This window comes from Watersipora subatra, chromosome 3, assembly GCF_963576615.1.
Source record: "Watersipora subatra chromosome 3, tzWatSuba1.1, whole genome shotgun sequence".
NCBI classification, from domain to species: domain Eukaryota; kingdom Metazoa; phylum Bryozoa; class Gymnolaemata; order Cheilostomatida; family Watersiporidae; genus Watersipora; species Watersipora subatra.
The window spans coordinates 34,301,175-34,322,664 of record NC_088710.1 but is presented as its reverse complement, the minus strand read 5'-3'; the positions used below and the strand labels follow the sequence as shown (position 1 = coordinate 34,322,664).

Sequence of the window (21,490 nt, the reverse complement as noted above, 5' to 3'; positions counted from 1 at the left end):
GGCAATCCCAAGTTGCAAGCCAAATTTGGTGCCATACCCACCCAAGCTGTAGTACCAAATAGTGTTCCAGATATATCTATATAATAGTTTGGCCCAACTACACACATCTGGTAGAGCGACATGGACAATCCCCAATCCAAAGTGAAGGTAAGTTAAAGCCTTACCAGCTGAGGCCTATAGAAGCAGGTGAGGAGGAGTTGTTAGACGGCCTTCTAGACTTGGACAAAGAACCTTTGGTCATGTGTCAGAGCATTGACATGGCAGAATCAGACGAGGCAGTGGGCCCTTCTATTGAGGAGAATCGAAAAAACATGGAGTGTCTCGATCAGGCTGACGCCGTGAGCGATCCTGCTTTTAAACTGGGCATACTCTTGTCGAATCACACTTGGTTGGCACTCGGACTTTTACCTATACATACGTGCAATAAAACATTGCACCGGCACATACACATGCATGCTTCTTCAAGCAATAAGTTGGAAAGATATCTGTAAATTGCCAGATAACCTTGAGTATTACATAATAAGTCTATTATATACATACAGCTGAACTAAAGTTGAAGATACAATATAAGAAAGTGAGAAAACTGATGCCAACCATATTATACATGTATACTTATATACATGCACAGTCGGTGATTGGTAGTAGTGAACTAAGTATAATGGATGAAATTTGTTTAGCGAAAAGAAAAATACAAGAAAGTTGATGTTTGGCATGTCTTACCTTCAAGTAGGTCCAAAGGTGTTACTGATTATCAAGTAGTAAGTAAGTCAGGAATTACTACTTCTTTTTATAGCAATAGTAAACTAATGTAATGGATGAAATTTGTTTACCGAAGTTTCAAGTCGTAGCAAAAAAAAAGGGTAAATGACATTAAATACTTCAGGAAACAAAAAACTGATGTCAATCATATCTGACATGCCTTCAACCATTATTACTGCGTTGATAGGTAACTTATTATGTTCTGATTTAATACGAAAATAACCATGATATGGTTACTCAAAAACCAGATTGCTGTATACTGGCACAGTGAATTTGATGATTTGCTGTAACGTACTGCCATTTAAAAATAAATAGAATTCATGTTACCCTGGTGGTAATCATGACAATTTTAAACTATTCAAGACCATCGGTGACAATAGCAGAATGTAAACTTTTCATCACAGCATTGGTAGATTTTTTGTGTATATTAAAAGGTTAGTGTCTCAATTTAGAAAATTTAGAATTGTGTTAAATTCTTTGTTATCAAATATTTGATGCATTTTGAGAATAGTCTGGAAAAATTGACCTTTCTTAGCTACCATATCATCTCATGAGTTTTATGAGAATATTAACCTTTCCTAGCTACCATATCAGCTCATGAGTTTTATGATATTATAGACCTTTTTTAGCTACGATATCAGCTAATGAGTTTCATGAGAATATTGACCTTTCCCAGCTACCATATCAGCTCCTGAGTTATATGAGAATATTGACCTTTCCTAGCTATCATATCAGCTCATGAGTTTCATGAAAATATTGACCTTTTCCAGCTACCATATCAGCTTATGAGTTTTATGAGAATATTAAGCTTTCCTAGCTACCATATCAGTTTTGTGAGAATATTGATCTTTCCTAGCTACCATATCAGCTCATGAGTTTCATGAGAATATTGAATATCTGTAATAAAAGACATAATTAAACGGTCTGGTGGATTAATTTTGAAGAACAAATAGGTCCTACTTATGTTATGTATCTTTATGATATGCACATTTCAAGGTGCTTATCTGTGAAATTAATTGTAACTTGTTCTATTAATGAACCCTGTTATGCAAGTTAAAATCTTGACAGCTGTGACAGGTACAATATGAATGTAAACTACACTCAGTAAGTACTTGTTCATGCTAATTTATTTTAGGTTGGGCAATATGAAGTCACTGAGAGTATTGAACCTTAATGACAACAATATTGAAGTTGTTCCTGAGGCTGTCACTGAGCTGAGCTCACTTGAAAAACTATGCATGTCTAGGTGCAAGATAAGGCAACTCCCACACAGGTATGTCAGTAGATTGGTAGGGGTTTTTCTACTAATTCTTGAAACGTTCTCTAAAGGTTTGCAAAAAGTCAAATTTTACCAAACATCCATTTTGCGATGGCCCTTCGAAAGCAAGGAACAGCGTGGTAACCTTCCGATAAATTTAAAGTAAACTCGGTAAAATTGATTTTGGTTAAACCGCTCAGGAGAAAAAGATGTCTTTTTTCTAAGCGTTTTATCCGCAGTCAAGTTTTGCCAATTTTAAGCTGAGAGCATCCTGGCAGTCACATCACTTAAAACAACAAACAAATCTCAAGTGATAGAAAAGTATCTATACTTTCTGATAAAAAATTTTAAACTTCACACGAGAGGCCCTTTAACTTGCTACAAGCAATCTATGTTTTTGATTTATATATAGTTTGTATATGTACATGTATCTACTGATAAATACATGCACTTGTGACACTGCTCTGATAACCTGAACGCTCTGATAACTCAAACACTTTCGCTCGGTCCTGTGAAGTTTGAGTTATCCAAGTTTCACTCTATACATACAGTGAAATTAGGTTTTGCACACACTAATTACTGTAAAGCCTCTAATTAAAAACTATCTTTGTTTGAACGCCTCCTCTATTTGACTGCCAGTAGTATGTAGAGAGCAGATCTACACAAAAAAGTGACGGATCCAGCGGGGGGATAGAAAAAGGGGGTTGCGAATTAAATTGGCTAGGGGTGTAGATTGAATTGCGTGGAGTTGAATGAGATGTTGGGGTTTGGGGGGAAATTGTGGTGTAGAGTAGGGGGTTGAATTCGAGGGGGTATGGATCCGCTCCCGGCGTAATCGGCGGATTATCTGTGGATGAGTCATCCGATTAGTGGGGGATGAGTCATCCGATTAAACGTGGATTATCGCGGGATTAGTCGGGGGAATCGTTGCGGATTAGTCGGCCGAATCGTCGCGGATTATCGGTGGATTAGTGGGGGGTGAATATCTGGGACATCGAGGGCTGGTTGGTTTTCCGGAGTGGATCTCGCGGATTATCGAGGAGAGCGAGAGATTACCGGATGAGTGAGGGGGTTAATATCTGGGACACCGAGGGGTTGATTTTCCGGAGATTGTTATATATTTGAAACATTGAATATATATGAGAAAGTGTTTACGTACAAAGTTATTTTTTGAAGATTTGATGATTTTGTAATGTTGAAGCTCTTGAATGGTTAAGAATTTTAAGGAATTTATTTTCGGTTTTTTTGTATTTTTTTGTATGTAAGATTGAAATTTGTTGGAGAAATTAATATGTTGAATGAAAGATCAGTTTTATTACAAAATTATTCACTTTAAAAGATATATTTATATGTATTATTCATTATTTCCATCATCATTTTGTTTCAATAAAAATAAAATAGTTTATGTTTAACTTGAAATATATGAAAATGTTCAAGTAGATAGGTCACAATAAAGATAATATAGTATAAATGCAACATTGAATATATATATGAGAAAATGTTCATGTACAATCTTTATAACGAAGTTTGTATCGAGTTGTTTATCATTCACTCATCGTCATCGGAAATATCTATGATAGCAGATTCCTTTTTGCATTGTGAACTCTCGTAAAAACTGCTTGCTTCTTCATATCCCATGACTACTACATCGTAGTATTCGCGAGTATTGTGAGATGTTACTAGTCCCTTGTATATAATGATACCCGGATAATTTTCTTTCAACGAAAGGGCATATCTCGAAGGCATCGTTAAAGTTCCTTGAACTTCCTCTCCATCAACTTTGGTTGAAAATGCTACAGTTGGTACCACATTCACCTTGCCTTCAGCATCTTTGTATTCACTTGTTCCAACATTGTGATAGTAGAAAATAGATGGTGCTTTGAACTCCTTGAGATGACGACTCTCGAAAAGTTGTATAAGTTTTTCAAGTCTCTTCGTTCTCAGATTGGCTAGAGTGCGTTTCATTTCCAAGGGAGTTGAGGTTCCTTCTGTTACTCGTCTTAAGTCATGGTAACTTCCCTGTCCATTACTCTTAGGTTTTAATCCAAGATATACCATAATACTTGGATAAGACAGCGATTCATCTAAAAATCGTTTTGGAGCAAATACACCAGTAGATTTACTAATCCCATTTTCCACATAGTTGGAGTGAATGATACAGCACGCTCCATGGATCGAATGAGCTTCTTCCGTTTTTGTCACCTCCATAATCAATCCTACTGAAAGGTCTGTCATTTTCTGCAGTGATTTTGCTTCCATTAAAGTATCCTTACTTAATGTTCTTAACTTGTCTGCCATATCTTTTGCCCTTTGCTCCAAATTCGTTACGATTTGGTCGGATGTCTTCTTCTTCGTTGGAGGAGTCCTGTTAGAAAGAGTTACAGGTGAAATTTTCTTTTTCGACATCTTCACTGAACTATTCGATCCAGGTTTTATCACTCCAGATTGAGTATTATCCTCCATAGTTGTGTAGTGTGATAATTCTCTGAGATTGAATGAAGAATTGATATCGTTTTAGTAAAATTCTGCTGGTTATATACAATTCTCCTCATCAAATGATTAATGAGTTTTGATAAATTTAGCTGCATCATCCATAATATCAGAAGACTTTTCGCGAAATTGAAAAACGCGAAATTCAATTTCGCGGAAGTTGACTATATAATACAGTCAAACATGGATAACTCGAACTTCAAGGGACCGAGCAAAAGTGTTCGAATTATCAGAGCATTCAAGTTATCAGAGCACTGTCACAAGTCCATATATTTACTTATTTATTAGTAGATACATGTACATATACAAACTATAATATAAATCAAAAGTACAAATGGCTTGTTTCAAATTAAATGCTTCTAATGTAAAGTTTAAAACGTTTTCATGAAAAAGTATAGAGATTTTTCTATCACTTGAGAATGGTTTGTTGTTTGAGGTGATGTTATTGCCAGGACGTTTTTCAGATTGACATTGGCAAAACTTGATCGTTGTTGAAATGCTCAAAAGAAAAGACATTTTTTTCTTTTGGGGTTTTACCCACGATCAATTTTGCCGTTTTTTCTTGAAGTTTATGCAGATTACCTTACTTTACCTGGGATTCGTTAAGAGCAACACTCCGAGGCAGTTCAATTAGAAGTTTTACGAGGTTTTACGGTACATTCTATATCACTCACGCTTTTTTAATAGATACTTATTGAATGTACACACGTATTCTGTGTTTAGGTCAAACGATGAATAGTTTTTTGTAGCTCAGACAACGTATACGTTTAATTACAACATTTTTTAAGACGTTTTAAACATTCAACATTCCGACATTGACTCAACACGGAATCAACGTCGGAAAACTATTCATCACGGGCTAGCCGAGTCACGCACTCAAGGATTTTCGCCACGCACATACAAAACAACATGCGATTTTTGTTTTGTATGTGCGTGGCGAAAATTCTTGCGCGCGTGACCCGGCTAACCCGTGCTATTCATCGTATCGCAGTATAAATCAAATTTCACCAAACTTTTAGAAAAGTCGTTGACAAAAATATTTTGCCGATGGTGGTAATAACGACGCTTATGAATTACGAAAAGATGAGGTTTACCTCTATGGCTTTGAATAAAGTGATTTTCTAAAGCGAAAACAACCGTTTCGGTAGCTGTTGGGCAAAAAAACAGTTCGAATTAACAGTGTTGAGTTCGAGTTATCTATAGCAATTTATCATTACGTGGGAACGGACCAAAGGAAATGTTCGAATTAACCATGTGTTCGAGCTATCCGTGGACGAGTTATCCATGTTTGACTGTATATATAATGTGTAATTTCGCGAAATCCAATTTCGCGAAAGTTGACTATATAATATATATAATGTGTAATTTCGCGAAATCCAATTTCGCGAAATTCACTTTCGCGAAACTCAATTTCGCGAAAGTTGACTATATAATATATATAATGTATAATTTCGCGAAATCCAATTTCGCGAAATTCACTTTCGCGAAATTCAATTTCGCGAAAGTTGACTATATAATATATAATGTGTAATTTCGCAAAATCCAATTTCGTGAAATTCAATTTCGCGAAAGTTGACTATATAATATATATAATGTGTAATTTCGCGAAATCCAATTTCGCGAAATTCACTTTTCGCGAAATTCAATTTCGCGAAAGTTGACTATATAATATATATATATTGTGTAATTTCGCGAAATCCAATTTCACGAAATTCACTTTCGCGAAATTCAATTTTCGCGAAAGTTGAGTGAGACAAGATGGATTAGAAGTGATTTATAGCTTTTGTCCGGGTTCCACCTCCTTGAACTTGACTAGTATAAATACAGCCAAGTTTGATGGGCTCACCATTATCGAGACTTTTTTTTTTCCTGGAGTTATTATACATGAAATTCTCAGAACTTCGAACTATTTCTATACCTAACTGGATTATATATCTCACAAAAGTTAGGATTAATTCTACAATTTGGATATCTACGTATAATCTTCTCTCAGAACTTTGGATTATCTCTGTTTCACCGGATTATATATCTCCGAAATTTGAATACAACAAGGAAATGTATCCGGCATTTTCCCATTCAGAAGGAGACTGGAGCAAATCTGATGAGGTAAGTTGATTTACAATAATTGGTGGAAAAAATTTTTTAATGAATGAATAAATGTAGAGAGAATAGTAAAATGAGATTTTTAATTCTTGGCAGCTGGAAATCTTCCTCAAAGATGTTCAAGCTTTCACGAGAGCATAATTTAATTTCATCGGAAAATTCTACTCCTTCCACTTCAATTGATAATAGAGAAAGAAGCAGAAGTAGGGAAAGAAGTGCATCATCCGTTTCAGCTAATAAATATATCTGCTTAGAATGTTCGACTTCATTTAACACCACTTCATGGAATAATTCTCAATATACTGATTACTCATGATGATCCCTTACACTACATGGAACTAGCAAGCCTACTAGTTTAATCTATTTAAAGGATCCATGGCTGCTTTACCACTTCATGGAATAATTCTCAATATACTGATTACTCATGATGATCCCTCACAGTGCATGGAACTAGCAAGTCTACTAGTTTAATCTATTTAAAGGATCCATGGGTGCTTTACCACTTCATGGAATAATTCTCAATATACTGATTACTCATGATGATCTCTCACAGTGCATGGAACTAGCAAGTCTACTAGTTTAATCTAATTAAAGGATCTATGGGTGCTTTACCACTTCATGGAATAACTCTCAATATACTGATTACTCATGATGATCTCTCACAGTGCATGGAACTAGCAAGTCTTCTAGTTTAATCTAATTAAAGGATCTATGAGTCCTTACCACTTCATGGAATAATTCTCAATATACTGATTACTCATGATGATCTCTCACAGTGCATGGTACTAGCAAGTCTACTAGTTTAATTTAATTAAAGGATCCATGGGTGCTTTACCGCTTCATGGAATAATTCTCAATATACTGATTACTCATGATGATCTCTCACAGTGCATGGAACTAGCAAGTCTACTAGTTTAATCTAATTAAAGGATCCATGGGAGCTTTACCACTTCATGGAATAATTCTCAATATACTGATTACTCATGATGATCTCTCACGGTGCATGGAACTAGCAAGTGTACTAGTTTAATCTAATTAAAGGATCCATGGGAGCTTTACCACTTCATGGAATAATTCTCAATATACTGATTACTCATGATGATCTCTCACAGTGCATGGAACTAGCAAGTGTACTAGTTTAATCTAATTAAAGGATCTATGGGTGCTTTACCGCTTCATGGAATAATTCTCAATATACTGATTACTCATGATGATCTCTCACAGTGCATGGTACTAGCAAGTCTACTAGTTTAATTTAATTAAAGGATCCATGGGTGCTTTACCGCTTCATGGAATAATTCTCAATATACTGATTACTCATGATGTTCTCTCACAGTGCATGGAACTAGCAAGTCTACTAGTTTAATCTAATTAAAGGATCCATGGGTGCTTTACCACTTCATGGAATAATTCTCAATATACTGATTACTCATGATGATCTCTCACAGTGCATGGTACTAGCAAGTCTACTAGTTTAATTTAATTAAAGGATCCATGGGTGCTTTACCGCTTCATGGAATAATTCTCAATATACTGATTACTCATGATGTTCTCTCACAGTGCATGGAACTAGCAAGTCTACTAGTTTAATCTAATTAAAGGATCCATGGGTGCTTTACCACTTCATGGAATAATTCTCAATATACTGATTACTCATGATGATCTCTCACAGTGCATGGAACTAGCAAGTGTACTAGTTTAATCTAATTAAAGGATCTATGGGTGCTTTACCACTTCATGGAATAATTCTCAATATACTGATTACTCATGATGATCTCTCACAGTGCATGGAACTAGCAAGTGTACTAGTTTAATCTAATTAAAGGATCTATGGGTGCTTTACCACTTCATGGAATAATTCTCAATATACTGATTACTCATGATGATCCCTCACAGTGCATGGAACTAGCAAATCTACTAGTTTAATCTAATTAAAGGATACATGGGTGCTTTACACCTTCATGGAATAGTTCTCAATATACTGATTACTCATGATGATCTCTCACGGTGCATGGAACTAGCAAGTCTACTAGTTTAATCCAATTAAAGGATCCATGGGTGCTTTACCACTTCATGGAATAATTCTCAATATACTGATTACTCATGATGATCTCTCACAGTGCATGGAACTAGCGAGTCTACTAGTTTAATCTAATTAAAAGATCCATGGGTGCTTTACCACTTCATGGAATAATTCTCAATATACTGATTACTCATGATGATATCTCACGGTGCATGGAACTAGCAAGTCTACTAGTTTAATCTAATTAAAGGATCTATGGGTGCTTTACCACTTTATGGAATAGTTCTCAATATACTGATTACTCATGATGATCTCTCACGGTGCATGGAACTAGCAAGTCTACTAGTTTAATTTAATTAAAGGATCCATGGGTGCTTTACCACTTCATGGAATAATTCTCAATATACTGATTACTCATGATGATCTCTCACACTGCATGGAACTAGCAAGTCTACTAGTTTAATCCAATTAAAGGATCTATGGGTGCTTTACCACTTCATGGAATAATTCTCAATATACTGATTACTCATGATGATCTCTCACGGTGCATGGAACTAGCAAGTGTACTAGTTTAATCTAATTAAAGGATCTATGGGTGCTTTACCACTTCATGGAATAATTCTCAATATACTGATTACTCATGATGATCTCTCACGGTGCATGGAACTAGCAAGTCTACTAGTTTAATCCAATTAAAGGATCCTTGGGTGCTTTACCACTTCATGGAATAATTCTCAATATACTGATTACTCATGATGATCTCTCACGGTGCATGGAACTAGCAAGTCTACTAGTTTAATCCAATTAAAGGATCCATGGGTGCTTTACCACTTCATGGAATAATTCTCAATATACTGATTACTCATGATGATCTCTCAACTTCGAAAATCAAAAAAAAAATTGTGTTGTATATAGACTTCGTAGTGAGAGTAACTGAATCTTTTGTAAATTTATTCCAATCAACATTTTAAAACATTGAGAATTGTACAATCAACCGAATCTTTCTTAGATTCATCTCATGCGAAATTGCAAAATATTGTAAGTTATACAAAACTTATATTCGGTAAATCATCCGTTAATAGTAAATTCAATCCTGTACGATATAACAACATATAATCACTATAAAATTCAATCATATTAACAATTCCTTCACCAAAATTATATCACCGAACAGTTTCCTCAAGTAATCAATGTCCTGATATACAGAGATTGTAATCCTTGCTTATTTTCTCTCTAAATTCCTTCAGATTGCAGGCTCCATCAATCTTAAATAGTTTCAATTCTGAAGAAGACCTAGACTCCTTATAAATCTCATTTCGATCCAAGATCATGAGAGCTGGTACGCTCCATTGAAACGATGAGGAAATGTTATACATTTGAGGATTGATGATTGAACATAATGTCACACGCTCCCCCTTGCGCTCGATAACGAATTGCAAAGCAATCTCATTATTGTTATTTTCGTCAGTCTTATTTGCTTGTATTACTTCTAAAGAGGCTGGAATATCCAACTCTTTTAGATCAACCCATTTCCATGGTTCTTGCACGTTCTCGGTTTTAAAAACTGTTGAAGTGGGTGACGATGTTTTCTTCACACCTTCCGTATAACTATCCTCGGTTTCAAATAACCGCTTTACTACCGAACTTTTCCTGAGTGAACTTCGTAATAACATAGGTTTATTTGATCTAGACTTGGTTGGTCTTCTACATCGTCTTTGTTTTATATTCAATTGGGATATTCTTTCAGAAATATTGTCGAATTTCATAGTACGTGAAGTTGAGTCCTCGGAAGCTCCAATAACATTCAGCACTGACTAGTAACGTATCGTGAATTTATATATTTTCTTTTTAAAAAGTGGTGGATCCATAACAGTGGTGGATAATTTTCAGAAATTTATGAAGTTTACAATCGAAGTGAATAATAAGAGGTTCTTACTTTAACCGAATTATCTAATCCGTCTGTAAACCCTATCGAGAATATCGAGCTCCAACCGCGAAATTCAATTTCGCGAAATTACACATTATATATATTATATAGTCAACTTTCGCGAAATTACACATTATATGTTATATAGTCAACTTTCGCGAAATTGAATTTCGCGAAAGTGAATTTCGCATTTGAATTTTTTTGTAACATTTATAGTTTATATTTTATAATAAAAACTTATCTCTCATTCAACCAAATATATAACATTCTCCGGAAAATCAACCCCTCGGTGTCCCAGATATTAACCCCCTCACTCATCCGGTAATCTCTCGCTCTCCTCGATAATCCGCGAGATCCACTCCGGAAAACCAACCAGCCCTCGATGTCCCAGATATTCACCCCCCACTAATCCACCGATAATCCGCGACGATTCGGCCGACTAATCCGCAACGATTCCCCCGACTAATCCCGCGATAATCCACGTTTAATCGGATGACTCATCCCCCACTAATCGGATGACTCATCCACAGATAATCCGCCGATTACGCCGGGAGCGGATCCATACCCCCTCGAATTCAACCCCCTACTCTACACCACAATTTCTCCCCAAACCCCAACATCTCATTCAACTCCACGCAATTCAATCTACACCCCTAGCCAATTTAATTCGCAACCCCCTTTTTCTATCCCCCCGCTGGATCCGTCACTTTTTTGTGTAGATCTGCTCTCTACATACTACTACTGCCACTTCTATTTGACCGCCACCTCTATTTGACCGGCACCACTATTTGACCGCCACCTCTATTTGACCGCTACCTCTATCTGACCGCCACCTCTATCTGACTGCCACCTTTATTTGACCGCCACCTCTATCTGACCGCCACCTTTATTTGACCGCCACCTTTATTTGACTGCCACTATAGGGAAAGGGTTGAAAAATAGCACAATGGTGTTCAAATAAAGGTTTTGCTGTAAATAATGTGCAGAGTTTTCAAATTTAATTAAATGTTAACCAATTACAAAGTGGTTGTAGCATCATTTCAAACAATTGTTTTTTATTCTTGAAAAAATAACTTGCAACATTATTTTACAACAGACAGCATTTTGGAAGCTGAAACATTGCAAAAGATGATAACTTAATATATCAGTAATGTTTATCCTGAGTATTGCCCTGCTATGATGAGGGTAAATAAGATGTAAATAAACTTAAGTGATGCTGTAAGTAAAGAAGTAAGTACCATCTGTCAGGTTTATTGGTTGGTTAGGTGTAAGTATTAAAATAGTATAGTGTAAGATAATAGTGTAGGTACAAATGTAGATACCTAAATCTACTCTCATAATAACCAATCAATTTGAAGGACTGTGACTGGTAAAAAAGTGTCTATCAGTGAAATCAGTTGTAACTTGTTATTCTATGTACATATTTTATGCAAGTTTAAATCTTGACAGCTCTGACAGTTACAAAAGTTACAATATATAGGTGAACTACACTCAGTAAGTACTTGTTCACGGTAATTTATTTTAGGTTGGGCAATATGAAGTCACTGAGAATACTGAACCTTAATGACAACAATATTGAAGTTGTCCCTGAGGCTGTCACTGAGCTGATTTCACTTGAAGAGTTAAACGTTTTTAGGTGCAAGATAAGACAACTCCCGAAGAGGTATATCAACATATTAGTAGGGCTACTCTACTAATTCTTGAAACTTCACTGTCTCCACACCTCTGTTATTCAACATTTGATGCAATAGAAACTCCTGAGTTGAGTTAAAATTATTATAATAATATCATAAGTTGTAATAATATTTGGTATCTTATATATTGATACTAGCTGTGCCTCCTGGTGTTGCCGGGTATTAAAAATCAGCTTATAAACAATAAGAAGTGATGAGAGTTGCCTACAACTGGCTATTAGCCTGACACATTGCCAATGGAAAATGGTGTTAAAAATCAACTTATAAACAGTGAGAAGTAATAAGAGTTGCCTGTCACTTGCTATTAGCCTGACACATTGCCAATGGAAAATTTCAGTAAGCTTGGTAATAAGCGCTAGGCTTCTAATGACGGTACGGCATGAAGTTGCGTCAGCATTGTCCAGCTACGATATTCTAATAATAGCTATAGCTGAAGGGACACACATACTTTCACATTTATATATATAGATAGAGTAGGTTTTAACATGCTCATCGAAATTAGGAAATGAGAAAATTTATAAAATAATTTGCAGATTTATAAAGTTTAATTAAATTTTAACTAAATACAAGTTGTTGGTAGCATCACTACAAGCAGTTTAGATTTTGTAACAGTTCTAATCTGACTTACATACCCTAGGACACTTATGTATTCGCGGCATCTAACTTTCGCGTTTTCGCGGTGTAATCCTTTCGCGAAAATTTAATGAGCGAAACTAAACTATCATAATGAACGAGCGAAAACGGCGAAGTTAAACCATAACTGCCACGAACAACTTTTATCATGTTTACTAGGTAAATCAGACATGCTGATTCCGATTTTGTAATCAAAATAAAGATTAGGCCACTAACTTTCAGAGTAATGAAGAACTTTTTATAGCGTTTTAATATCGGTCTCGAAAACAACACGATCGGCATAACAAGCTCCGCCCATAAATACGTGACGTAACCTAGCTTTTTAGGAACAGAAGTTACGTAGGGATGTTTAGACCGATTTAGAATAATAGAGATGGGTGTTTTAAAATCCATTAATATCTAAATTCAGCCTTAAAAATAATATCAGTCTTTTCTGAAAGGTAGATAAGCTATTTAGCATTGCATATTTAAAAAGCGCAATAACAACGCTAGCTCGTGATAAAACCGCGCTTTTTGAGCTCATTTTTCTCGGCGTCCAGCCCATTTAAACGTCATGTAACAAGCTGCGAGCAATTTTAAATAGTTTATATCCCTTTCATAAAAAACTGAAACTATTTTACAGGCTGGATTTAGATAATAATGGGGTTTAAGACACCCATCTCTATTATTCTCAATCGGACTAAACATTCCCAACTTCCGTTTCTGAAAAAGCTAGGTTTCGTCACATATTTATGGGCGGAGCTTGTAATGCCGATTGTGTTGTTTTTGAAACGGATATTGAAACGCTTTAAAAAAGCCTAAATGACTTTGAAGGTTAGTGGACTAATCTTTATTTTGAGTACAAAATCGGAATCAGCGTGTCTGATTTACCTAGAAAATACGATAAAAGTTGTTCGTGACAGTTATGGTTTAAATAGCTTTGTTCATTGATATCCACAATAAAATCGTAATATTAGAAATGCAGGCAACTTTCGTCTGTGGTTAGGATAAATGGGAAATTTCTGGTAAACTCATTATAGCTAATACACCAACTGAGCAGCATGGCAAAGCAATATCAGTTTAGTCACCGAATTTGTAACTGGTGAGAATGAAAGTCTGGTAGGTGAAGTCGTAAAATTGAAGAATAATTATTGCAGTGATGAATTTTATTACCATCCAAAAACAATATCAACCCTCATCATGTCCAACCACATTATCTCTTTCACTGCCAATCATGTACAAATTCGTTACCGGCCTAGTGCCAGCCATTTTACCGAAATTGCCGATATTGCTTCATGATATGTATACAGTATTTTTCAAGTTCTACTTTAATTATCTGTATAATCACGAAAATATAAACTGGCTATTATGTCATCAGCAACTAATTACCTGTTTTATGACTCGCGCGGGGTAGTTAATGAACTCACAGAAAAATGTTCGTTTTCAGATAAGAAATTCTCAAACAAAAGTTTAAAATTGCTTCGTTGTTTTAGGCTGATTTTATAAAGAAATCTTCGGACAACACAGTCAATTTCATAAAACACTTAAAGACCGTGGGTTATGTGGTCAACAAATAATAAAATCAGGTTACCAGACAATTGCTGAGAAAGTCAGAAAATGCGTTTATGTCAGTGACCCCTAGAAAACGCATAAATGCGTTTATGGCAACGTAAGGGTTATACAGTTTTGGTTGGGAAGTTGGTTGTTACCTATCTATTTTCTTCTTTTTGGGATTAGAGTGTGAAAGTCACGGCAGGAGGGACCTAGACGTCATTGATAGTCTAAGAAACAAATGGCAGCAAGTGATCAAATTGAATTGTCGATCTCACCCACACATTTCAACCTGTGGTTTACAAATACGAACTATTCCCAAATTGAATTTTTTTCTAATTAGTGAACTGGACCTGAGGAATGTAATGTTTTTTCCACTGCATTTATTTTCACACCACTATATTTTCGCACTCATCAGAGCCACGAAATTAAGTTGCAGCGAAATTTTACTCTGTGTGCTACTCACGAAACTAAATACTAGCGAAATATAAGTGTCCTAGGGTAATTTTTAAATAAACCATGGCCATACCGTGGAGAGTACTTTGGAAGCGAAGGCATTGCAAAACATGACATATAAAGCTTCTAGCAATATTTTTAGCTTCGTTGCTGCCTCGTTATGACGATGGTAGAATGGCCAATCAGATATTACATAAATAAGTTACTCTAGCAAAGTAATTTTCATACCTAAAGTTGAAGAGATAATGAGCCGATATTGAGTTTTATTAAATGTATTCTTAAAATGTAGGTGTTAAAAGCAGTTTTTGGACTGGCAAAATAAGTTTATGTGAGGCTTCTTTGAACAACAGCTTATTAAAAGGGCTACAAATAATTTAAATATTTATTAAGTTTTCAATATTCATTTTGCAAGAAAAAAAGACTAAAATGGCAACACGCCTATGTTAGGCTGGCTCAGTTGCCTCAACAGTCTAAGCTGTTAATGCCATTGCTTCCTACATTCATGATTGGAAATAAAAAAATCTCTTTTATGATTACTTTTTGTATTAAAATGATATTTTTATCGATTTTGGCTCAGCTTTGAATTTCAATGGAGAAGTCGTTTAATATATGCACACCTTAATGGTTTTTACCGAGTGTAGTTTCTGTTTTGTTTCATATTTTGTTGTGTTTTCATTTTCATCCTACTCTTCATTATCTTCTTTTTCTGTCTTAAAAAAGGTTGCAAACAGATGAGCATCTTTTTATATTGTCTTAATAACTTACTATCAGGAGGTCTGGCCATAGAATCTATTGGCAGTTTACTCGAGGGCAATAATCCTGATAGTCTAGCTATAATACAATCCTACCTCGACATACCAGCCTTATTCGTTCTGGATCTGAGCTCGTATGTCAATTTATTCGTTTCTCAAAGCACTATTTCCTGTATGAAATAACTAAATACAAATGAATCCCGTACCATATTATGAAAAACTATATAAAAGTGGGATATTGCCGTGAACAAACGTGTTTAAATTAATGTAGTTTAGTACTTACACGAACAATGTTACAAATACCTATTTAGTTGTTAAAATCTGCAATAAAATGCAACGTTAAAATGTAATATGTGCAGTATGTACAGTAGGGAGCTTTTATTGCCAAATCAGACGTACAACATAAAAGTTAAAATCAGCTTAAATGAATTTAGCTTACTAAAAACACGCTTAAAGCTAAGTTTTAGTACGCATTTTCAACTATTTTACTGAATTTCAACTTTTTTATCACTAAAATTATATCACTTATCTGTTTCCGATTTTGTTTTCACAATATTCAATAGTCCAAGATTCCACAGTCTATCCAGCTGTCAGTGTAGTGCATTGGATAAATGCCTTTTTGTGGAAATGGAGGTTCTGAGTTCTAATCCAGTGTACAGCAGATTTTCCATTACTAAAAAATCATCACTATAAGTGGACAGATTAACAGACAAACACTGAGATTAATATATAGACTAGGGGAATGGTCAGCGTTGCCCGGGTTATGAGAAAGTCTTGGGACTGAAAAGTTATTTTTATTTAACGTAGACAACATTTACCATTGATGCAGCGACTTTGTTAACTTTTTCGCTTCACATCCTGAAAAAAGTGTTTTTGTGCAGTTCCAATGAATTAAGAGAAAAAATAAACCATGTGCTCAGGAAAGCGTGTGTATGAAAAACTTACTGTCGCAGCAGAAGCTCGTTGTACTCAAAGTTTTGATAAGCAATATTGATACAAGTGAAAAAATGAGATATCAGACTGTCTTTGTGTGGTATTTGGTCTTACCGAATGAAGAGAGAATATAGAGGCAATTCCTATTTGAGATAATACAACTGTCTACGTGAACCTTAGGAAAAACTAGAAATAGGAATGTAACATCAGATTTGACATTGAAACAGCACATTTGAAATTACAAATTTAAAAATTAGGAATGGTCAAAAAGCTTTTAAAACTCTCAGAGAAATAACAAACCCGAAAGGGAATACGATGGACCCTTATCATACAATTTTAACTCGTTTCAGTGTTGGCTTCGTAAGGCGAAAATGTCGGTTACAGTGGTATAGAAACTTCAAATTCATAGTAATTAATTAACTTGAATGAATTTAGCTTACTAAACAAATACTTGAAGCTGAGTTTTAGTAGGTATTTTATTTTAATGAACTTCAACTTTGTTATCGGCTAAAATATTATCACCTTTCAGTTTTCGGTTTCATTTTCGCTATAACTTATAACGGATAACGATGGAGTGAGATAGAGAGCGAGCGAGTGAGCATCGTATCTTCTACAGGCGTTGTGAGAGGAGTTTTGGCAAATAGTATATCGGCATCTTCGTTACTTTGACATAATCAGCACACCTACTGCTAAACTTAAACTTTGAGAGTTTTTGTTGATATCGTATGGCGGAAAAAAGTTGCTCAAGATTTTCGTCTTGGTTTAACAAAAACGAAATAAACACCCTGTTCCACTTTGTGATGCAAAAAAATCTTGTAACAGAGACGTCGGAATACCGTATCAATTAAGAATAAAAAGTGCACATTTAGCATGTGCAATTGCGAAAAGCGTATACAGTATATGGTAAGAGCGATGGGTGTGATACGAATGGCTTAGGCTTGTGGTTATGTGCGCTTGTTTGTAGGCTTGTGATTTGAATGTGACGAGTTCAAATCCAGCACAGAGGACAAAATAAGTCTTTGTCATCAAATATTTTTCTATCTTCATAATATCAATGCTTTGTACGTTTTTTTTAGTGAAGTCATGCATTTATTGTCCTCTATTGAGAACATACCTATGTAAGAAAATTTTAAAAATTTCAAGTAAAACACACTAAGTAAAATCGTCGGCTTGTAATAAAATTTTTTATACTTCCTCTTTGATGAAGTTTCCATTCTGATGGTTTTACGTTATCATTGGTTTATTAGTTTTTGGAATACTTATAGAAAATGAATGAGGGAGCACCTTACATTTGTATAAAATTAGCCTCTTCTGATAAATTTTTCTAAATAAATTTGAAAGTTATATAACCAATGTGCAAAAACAGAAATGTTACTACAAACTGATCACTCAGGCTTTCAACTGACAGTTTTACTAACTGTAACACTGGTCCAGACTCTAAATTTACCATTTTCCTATCTACTATATCAGCTCATGAGTTTCATGAGCATACTAACCACGGGCTAGCCGGGTCACGAACTCAAGGATTTTCGCCACGCTCATACAAAACAAAAACAACAGGGTAGACACACTTTTCGCGGTCTTCCGCACGAATATTCAGAAATACTAACAGATGTCAATTCTATCGGCCCGACACAACCTACTAATGGATGAGCAACCTATTAATGTATCCGAATACCTCATATAAAATAAGCCAACCAGGTTACATAAAGGTTAATACCCACTTTATCTCTGGAAATATGCCTGCCCGCGGTTTTTGGCCAAGATTAACCAGAGTTCATCATACACCAAAATTATAAAGTTCATCATACACCATTATTTAATATTATCGGGTGGGTCCATTGTCCCCGTACCAAAACTTAAACTATTTTTAAGCCAACCAAATTCACGCGTTGAATAAATCATGAGCACGTAAATGAACTACCACTCCACTACTACAACTAGCGCGTAGGTACCGTATTGTATGGCGTTGGGATTAGCTTACATTGTGGCTTCTATTCGGGACAGGGTGTTTATATGGACGCCCGAACTTAATAAACAGAACGGGGTCCCTCCGGAACCCGTAATAGACATTTTGGTGTATAATGAACCCTGGTTAATCTTGGCCAAAAACCGCGGGCAGGCATATTTCCAGAGATAAAGTGGGTATTAACCTTTATGTAACCTGGTTGGCTTATTTTATATGAGGTATTCGGATACATTAATAGGTTGCTCATCCATTAGTAGGTTGTGTTTGGCCAATAGAATTGACATCTGTTAGTATTTTTGAATATTCGTGCGGAAGACCGCGAAAAGTGTGTCTACCCTGTTGTTTTTGTTTTGTATGAGCGTGGCGAAAATCCTTGAGTTCGTGACCCGGCTAGCCCGTGATACTAACTGTGGTACCCGGCGTTGCCGAGTATTAAAAATCAGCTTATAAACAATGAGAGGTAATGAGAGTTGCCTGCTACTTGCTATTAGCCTAGCACATTGCCAATGGAAAAATTGAGTAAGCTTACTAATAACAGCTACGGCTTCTACTGACATTACGCTATGACTTTGGGTCGTGACCGAAAGCATAGCGTATTTGTTCCCATATTATAGCTACATATATCGCCTAGCGAATCTATCAAGCTTGTGTGACTTAGTAAGACAGTCAGACTGGTGAATGGGAGGTTCCGAGATCAAATCTTCTGCTTTACGGAATCCTTAATCTAAGATTTTAATAGCTATAGCTAGACATATACAATGACGAATACACATACAGACAATCTTTGAGAAATATATATATATATATATATATATATAGATTGAATATCTGTAATAAAATATATAAATAAACCGTCTGGTGAATTAACTTAAAACAACAAATAGGTGCTACTTATGTTATGTATATTTTTGAAATGCACATTTCAAGGTGCCTATCAGTGAAATTTGTTGTTACTCGTTCTATAAATTAACTCTGTTATGCAAATTTAAATCTTGACAGCTGTGGCTGGTAAAAAGGTACAATTGGAGTGTAAGCTACACTCAGCAGGTACTTGTTTGTGGTAATTTATTTTAGTTTGGGCTCTATGAAGTCACTGAGAATATTAAACCTTCATGCCAACAACATTGAAATTGTTCCTGAGGCTGTCACTGAGCTGAGTTCACTTGAAGAACTGTACATGTCAAGGTGCAATGTAAGACAACTCCCAAAGAGGTATGTCAATTGATTAGTAGAGCTACTCTACTAATTTTTGGAGCCGTCCTGTCTCCACCCTTCTGTTTTTCAACATATGATGTTATAGAACTCGTGATTCAATTTAGAAACATACATACGGTGGAATTAGGTTTGGCAAAAGACATAAATAACGCGCAGAGTTCAATGTTTAAATTTTTTACAAAATACAAATTGTTGGTAGCATCACTGTAAACAGTGTAGATTCTGTGAGGTCGCTAGTTTTAATTTCACTTTTCTCTTTAATAAAATAACTTGTAACATTACAATGTATTTAAAACAAACAGCATTTTAGAAACTGAAGCATTGCAAGAGATGGTAACTTAAAGAATAGAGAAAGGATAATATTATTATGCTTTGTTATTCATCTTGAGGTGTTGACTGATGTTCTAAAAAAGAATCAAGGAGATTGACCAACCAGAAGCTGAGATATAGCCAGCCAAACACAGGTCTACCAAAAAACATAAGTGTTTTGGTAATCATCAATATATGACATATGAAATCGACTTGTGTGCCATTGGTCAATTAAGCCAACTAATGCGCTCTCCTATAACAATCACTGCGTTTTAATTGGTTTAATCCTTGGAAGTATAGAACAATCAAATTGGGCCTAACAATCATCGCTCCTAGAATTCCGAACCAGTCCCTCTGACGTGTAGATTAGTTTTAGCATAAAATAATTACACGCATCTATTATTTCGCAACATTTCGCTATCTTGCTAGTTCAGCTCAGTTTTGTTGTTCTCCTACTTAGCTTTCCTATTCAGACTCATCTTTAGCGTTGTTCAAATTTTTTTAACTATAGCTAATAAATGGAATCAATTAAATCAATCATCAATCTCGGTTATCATTTGGAATTTTCTACAAATTATATTAGTTACATCATTTATTCTATACGCAGTTATATTATTATTTTGTATAATATGCATTATGAATATTATATAAATGATAAAAAATAATCATAGATAAGATAATAGATCAATAGAAAAATCAAAGCAAAAGTTATCGTTTTCTTTTCTTATAGCAAGAGCAGCACGGTCAAGTTAGTCCTTTTAAGATTATGGCTGTAGTGAACTTCCAGTCGGTTAATAGTGACGATAATCACGAAAATCAACTGAATGCTGCAGTAGATACACAGTAGAAAAATGCTGCAGTAGATACACAGTAGAAAAATGATGAAGGAACAAAAAGTCCCATTTCTATTTCTTATTCTAAACAAACTGCAACTCGCGGATATCGCATATAGACTATACACACGCCGTTCGTTGAACAGATGATCTTCGGAGCATATCCGTAGAGATCGAGTTAAAATTTGAAGCTCAATTGTCAAAATCTGCTCTTCTGCTTTGAAAAATCATGGCGAAGGGTTGTGGGCAAATGCCTTTACCACACAATGTTTGGTTGATTTTTCTGAGAAACCAGAGCTAGTCTGTAAATTATTTACTATCGCGAGAAGCGTTTCACATCTCGTAGCCAAAACAATCATTATACATAACAGCGGTAAGGGTGCGCAACTCCGGCACATGACCATTAAGTCGATTTTATACGTCACAGTTTTCGGGATTTTCGAAGGGTTTTCCTCTGATTCTTTATTAGGTAGACCTGTGTTTGGCTGGCTATATCTCAGCTTCTAGTGGGTCAATCTCCTTGATTCTTTTTTTAGAACATCAGTCAACACCTCAAGATAACTAATAAAGCATAATAATATTATGCTTTCTCTATTCTTTAATATA

General features: G+C 35.4%; 1 protein-coding gene across 1 annotated transcript in view; it reads left to right on the top strand.

Moving 5' to 3' along the window:
- The first annotated feature begins 120 nt into the window (after positions 1-120).
- LOC137390538 (malignant fibrous histiocytoma-amplified sequence 1 homolog) overlaps positions 121-21,490 on the top strand; it is a 31,915-nt gene continuing 10,545 nt past the window's right edge. The window contains exons 1-4 of the mRNA XM_068076866.1: positions 121-147; positions 249-388; positions 1,895-2,032; positions 19,602-19,739. Coding sequence (XP_067932967.1) covers positions 121-147; positions 249-388; positions 1,895-2,032; positions 19,602-19,739 — 443 coding nt within the window. The remainder of the gene's footprint in view (positions 148-248; positions 389-1,894; positions 2,033-19,601; positions 19,740-21,490) is intronic.